The 5,856-nt window shown below is 39.7% G+C and overlaps 1 protein-coding gene across 1 annotated transcript; it reads right to left on the reverse strand.

The window, feature by feature from the left end:
- Window positions 1-610: 610 nt before the first annotated feature.
- Window positions 611-3,690, reverse strand: cxcr2 (chemokine (C-X-C motif) receptor 2). Its single transcript, XM_026145042.2, has 2 exons — window positions 3,544-3,690; window positions 611-3,262 (listed from the first exon to the last, which is right to left on the reverse strand). Exons 1-2 carry the CDS (start codon window positions 3,616-3,618, stop codon window positions 2,201-2,203), a joined length of 1,137 nt encoding a protein of 378 aa, XP_026000827.1. The 5' UTR covers window positions 3,619-3,690; the 3' UTR covers window positions 611-2,200.
- Between the last annotated feature and the right edge of the window lie 2,166 nt (window positions 3,691-5,856).

The following is a 5,856-nucleotide window of genomic DNA, read 5'->3' on the forward strand; positions in this document are numbered from 1 at the left end:
CTTGAACCTAAGCTTTGTTCATTTTTTTCTGTTTTTATTTCTTAACCTTCATGTGCAAGTCTTCTGTCAAAATATTCCCAGTAATTTAATTCCAGCAGAATATTTGATGCACTGCTGCCCTCACATGCATTTTAGTTACTTTTAGTTAATTATTAGGCTGTTCAGGGGTTAAAGTTGGCAGTGCTGAATGCTGTTGATTATCTCAAAATACAGCTCCATCTTCTAGAAGAAAAGCCTTACAGCTGGTGGGCCTGCTCCACATGTTTTTGGAAAAGGTGCTTTGAAACCATCACATGTGTGTTTACATGTGATTGATTCTGTTACAAAACTCCAACAGAGTGGAGACTGTAGTGGGGGCGTTAAATCTGAGATCTGCAATAAAGTTTCATTTTGAAGTCTGCCTCTTCAAGGAAGATCTCTATCTTTAGGAATTTTCAAAAAGATTTTCTGCCACAGTGCTGAACTTTCCTTTGTAATATACTCAAATGTCGATTTAGTCACTTTATTAGGTTGTGCAAAAGATGATTGTTCGGGTAAAAATACCTCTTAGACAGCTTGTTCATTCATCAAGACGCAGAACCGGAAACAGGGAAATGGCCAGACTACCACAAAGTGTGAGACGACGTTTATTTGAGTTTAGCTGCAGACGGAATTTGACAAATATGCTTGAATAGAAACAAATCTGGATATACCACATTTTCCTAAACACATATTTAGTAGTAACACAAGAATAAGCTTGCATAATGGAGACATTTAATTTTGAAGCACAGTGCGGTGCACATATATCATGCAGTTTTAATTTTGAAGCAACACTTTGCAGACTCATTCGCACATCACTTCACACCTTCAAGTAAAAAACAGAGTCAAAAAAACACACATTGGTTTGATCATGCAAGAAACAGCTTCTTGGACAAAACAGTATCTTAGCACTGATTACAACACAAACTATCAGTTTCTACAGAGTTTCTGTTACTTAAATGAAACCTTTTCATCAAAGAAACAAACACAACTTGTTTTTGAAACAGATGGCAGATTTCACCACTGCTTCTTCCTGTGTGAAAGATAATATCAGACTGAGACTTTTTTTCTTCACTACTGCGTAGAATAAGGTAACAATATTTACTGGACAGCCTCAGAATAATGTGCACAATATCACATCAACACTGGATTTTTAAATGTTTTTTATTCTTAATGAACAAACACACTAAAGCGTCATTAGAACATGTACAGCAACAATATTTTTGTGAATGCTTAAAGCACAAAACCTGTCAAACTAAAATTTCTATACCACTTTTATGGTTTTATTAAACACTTAAAGTGATTTACAGCACAAGTTAACATGAATATCTGTGGGAGAAAGCCAGTGTGTCCAGAGGAAACCCTGGCAGACAAGGCAAGCTCCACACAGGAAGGCCCCGACTTTCTTTCTCAGAACTCTCTTGCTATATGACAGTGCTAACCATGTTATCTGATTCTCTTTTTAACTTGAACACCTGCGTTCTTTTTCTCTGAATTCGCACTGCTTAGATTCAGTAATCAATATTCGTGCTGAAATAATACTTCAAAAGTTACACCAAACATTACACCACGAGAGATCCAGGTGAGGCACTGAACTCACTATTTTATTTCAAATCTGGTAGCAACATTGTTACTAATGAACCAAGTTCATTTTGGGTATTGTTTGGAAATTCTAGTAATAGAATGGAATGAGTTAAACTGAGAAATACTGACCAGTTATTTAGAAAACAAAATCCTCCTGTTAACCAAAGGAAACAGCTGAACTGGCTGTGTGAAATGCTAACACCCAGACACATCTGCATATTACTATTTTTACCACCAGATTTCGTTCTACACAGATGTTTTCTCCTGTTTTCTATTTTATCTTAAGCCAAGCGATGCTGCTTTCTGCTACCTTTTCAATCTCAGCAAAAGAAAGAAAAAGACAATTCGCTCCCCCGATATCTGTTCCTGGAAATTCACACGACTTGCAAAAGCAGTTATGGAGTAAAAAAACGTGACATGTCTAGTTATTACTTTCTCTGAATTTGCTATTTAGGGCTGATGGTGTATATGTGGTTTGCATCAATGTACTTTCTGGATCTTTAGTACATTGCACTTTGAGGACATTTGACCAGTTGAAGATGCATTTTAAAAAATGACCACCACCTGAGCCTGTAAATAATCATCCATCAGGGCTTTTTTACATTGTGACTGAGGTGTTTCTGGATCTTAAGCTGCCTACACTGCCAGCAGAGCCCTTCCTGTAAGCCATCTGGAGCCTCTTGCTGATGAGGCCGTGTCTGTAAAGAGCTGAGAGCAGCTGGTTACGGAACTTCTGCCCAACAAAGGCGTACAGCACCGGATTCACTGCACAGTGCATGAAGGCCAGAATTTCGGTGACACTCAGCATGGCAATCACCGTGTAATGAGTTTCACATGTAGTCAGTTCCAGAGATCCTCCCTGTATGAGTGTGTCAATCAGTACAGTGACATTATAAGGCAGCCAGCACAGAATGAATGCCAGCACAATGGCCAAGATGACACGCATAGCTTTGTGCTTTTGTTGGTTGCGTGTGTGAAACAAAGTCACCACAGTCCAGCCATAGCAGACAGCCATGACCACCAGAGGCAGGAAGAAGCCCAGTGTATGCCGCAGAACGCGTAGAGTCACTCGCCAGCGATCGCTGCTTTCACCAGTAACGTTTTCAAAGCAAATGGACACTCCAAATTCAGTATCTATGCTCTCCCTCTTAATCACCACTGGTAAGGACAACATTACAGCCACCAGCCACACAATACTGCAAATAACTTTGACCAACAGGTGATGGGAGGACAGGACCCGCGTAGCTCTGACAATGGCAAAGTATCTGTCCACACTGATGCATGCCAGCAGGAATACGCCACTGTATGCAGATGCCTCCTGAAAGCCTGAGAGGAGTTTGCACAGGAAGTTTCCAAAGATCCAGCCAGCATTACATTTCACAGCCCAGAACGGCAGGGTAAGACAGAAGAGCAGGTCTGCAATCGCCAGGTGCATCAGGTAGATGTCAGTGCTGGTTTTACTTTTCTTCATATTGAAAACGACAAAGACAACAACACTGTTACCTACGATGGCGAAAACAAACACGATAATGTAGACTACGGTCATCCCCATGTTGTTAAATCCAGGCACTGTTTTATTGCAAGGAGAAGATTCTGAAATCATTTCTTCATCCTCGTCATAGCTGTAATTTAAATTGAGATTGCCCAAATTGGAGAAGACCTGCAGGCGGGCAAAACATAACAATGTGTTAATACTAGGATACAGGTAGAAATAGTACAGTACAAAGTAGATGGTGCTTATTGCAACTATTTTAGTCGGTAGTACTAAGATGAAGACAAGTTAACAATAAAGCAGCAAGTTGCAGTCATCATTGTGTCATAATATTTAGAAATAAAATTTGCAAGAAAACCATTTCTTAGTCTAGCACACATCCATAGTCCCCTTTTCTTTTGCTCACATTCACAACAAGTGCACCAATGTCAAAGATATCCACTGATTACCTCTGATCCTTTCACAGCTTGATTGGTGAGAACAAAACACTTCAAAACAAAAAGTATGAAAAGTTGTTGCTCCATCGTTTCTTTGTGATGTGCACAAGTTGAACACCTTGTCAGGAGTGTTGTTTTTGCTCAGAGATGTGGTTAAAGTCCTTGTGAAATGGTTGTGCAGAGCTGTGTTGCTGGTGCTTTATTAGCAAATTGTTCAGCTCAAGGGAAGTGGGCAAACCCACACACACTATCTGCCTGTGGCGATCTACATGAATAAGATGACAACAGGTTGTCTTCTAAACCATTTTGACAGATCTCTCAGGTAAATGTCAGACAGGAAACATTATACCAGTGAGGCACTTTATGTAAAAGTCACTTTGTCTAATTTGATCCTTTGGCAGAAAATGTAGATAATTTAAACTATAAACTGTTTTTTTTTCTTCTTCTTATTTATTTATTTATTTATAATTTGCACGTGCAAAATACATTGTCTACATTAATACAGTCACCAGAGCCCCATCAGATAAGGAGCTCAGTTTCCATTTTAGTGCTGCCTTTCACTCCATGTTGCATTTAACCATCGAAGTTCAAAATTGTTCATTTGGGGGTTTTTCCCACAAAATGGAAACTTATCATTGCCTCTGTTTTATTGTGTAACGTGTTTTTATCAGAGAAAATGCCTTGTTTGGAATTCCTTGTTAGAAGTTTCAAGCAAGGGCAAAAAAAAACCCCTCTAAACTTAGTATTTCCTGTTTGATGCTTAGTTACCGTGTGCATGTCTGCAGCCTTGGGAATCGTCTTATTTTGCACATCTTTCACCTTTACTTCACTAGAAATTTAAGTTTTCTTCTTTCTTCTTTTCCCACACATTGGTACATGAGTATACATGTAATACTGTGAATAAGCAAAAGCTGTGTAAATGTAGAACTTCTGCAATATTGGTTTATATAGATTTGCCAATTTACTAAGAATTCAGGGGGATGTCAAATGACACACAAGTTTTGCATTTGCGTGGTTGAATTTATTGAATTTTCACGTAATATGCAATCCAACCCCAGAAATAAAACCTTTAACCCCAGACTTCCTGTCTTCACTTTTAGTATCCAATATGGGCAACAAAAAACAAGTTGAGCGCCTGATATAGTCCAATGAGAGTCTGTGAAGCTTTCAAATGTTTTACATCCAGAAACTCCTCCATAGATTCTGGAGCTTTGTTCATCTTCATCATCATCATCATCTAAAACTTAACATTTGGAGTATGTTTGGAGTATGTTTTTGATAAGTTGTCATTATACAGTATTTTTGAACTGGTGCGCTTTTTAAAATCTTGACATTTTCATCAGTAGGGGGCAGCACTTATCTGTGTTCAGAGAATAGATCATGTGCTTTCAAACTCTTAGGATAGATAGTTTATTTATCCCCAAGTCGAAATTCAAACATCCGGCTGCTCCATCCATGCACAAACATCTCTCCAGTCATAACCATAAATAAATAAACGAAAAAAATAATGTTTAAAAGGACTTAAATCTGACATTGTCCATTATAGATTTCAGTTTGTTCAGTGGCTTTTTTCACCAGCTTGCCCAGTTGCTTAGTGTTTTTGACCATTAAGCTGGGCCCCAACACACAGCAGCATTAAAACAGAGCACTGGCCACCACAGTATGATCAAATGCATATTCAGTATCTCATCACACACCAAAAAACCTCAGCAGCTGCAAGAAGACGAGGTGGCACTGCCCCTTCTTGTAAAGAGAATCAGTACTCTTGGGCCTCTTGTCTTTCAATAGGACCCTCAGATATTTATAAATGGTAAATGGTAAATGGCCTGTATTTATATAGCGCTTTACTAGTCCCTAAGGACCCCAAAGCGCTTCACATATCCAGTCATCCACCCATTCACGCACACATTCACACACTGGTGATGGCAAGCTACATTGTAGCCACAGCCACCCTGGGGCGCACTGACAGAGGCGAGGCTGCCGGACACTGGCGCCACCGGGCCCTCTGACCACCACCAGTAAGAGTGGTGGTCAGGACACTGAGGTGGTGTATAAGAGTACACCACCTCAGTGTCCTGCCCATGTATGGAGACTGATGATTGGAATGGCCTAGATCTTCTAAAAGCCATCACTATCTCCTTGGTTTTAGCTGTATTGAGGTGGAGGCAGCTCCTACTGCATCAGTCCCTGAAGGTTTCTACAAAGTTCCCTGTTTTAAGAAAATGTGATTCTGTTCCTTTTTTGACCTTTGAATGGAACATCAAGCTGATCCACAGATACATGACTAATGAGAGACCTCTAGCCACTCAGGAGTATCACTGTTAA

Source organism: Astatotilapia calliptera, chromosome 16 (genome assembly GCF_964374335.1).
Source record: "Astatotilapia calliptera chromosome 16, fAstCal68.1, whole genome shotgun sequence".
NCBI lineage: Eukaryota > Metazoa > Chordata > Actinopteri > Cichliformes > Cichlidae > Astatotilapia > Astatotilapia calliptera.

Coding starts and splice junctions, on each gene's coding strand:
- cxcr2 (XM_026145042.2), bottom strand. CDS start 3,618: ATGGAGCAACAACTTTTCATACTTTTTGTTTTGAAGTGTTTTGTTCTC. Junction 3,263..3,543: donor AAGCTGTGAAAGGATCAGAG/GTAATCAGTGGA, acceptor GCCCGCCTGCAG/GTCTTCTCCAATTTGGGCAA.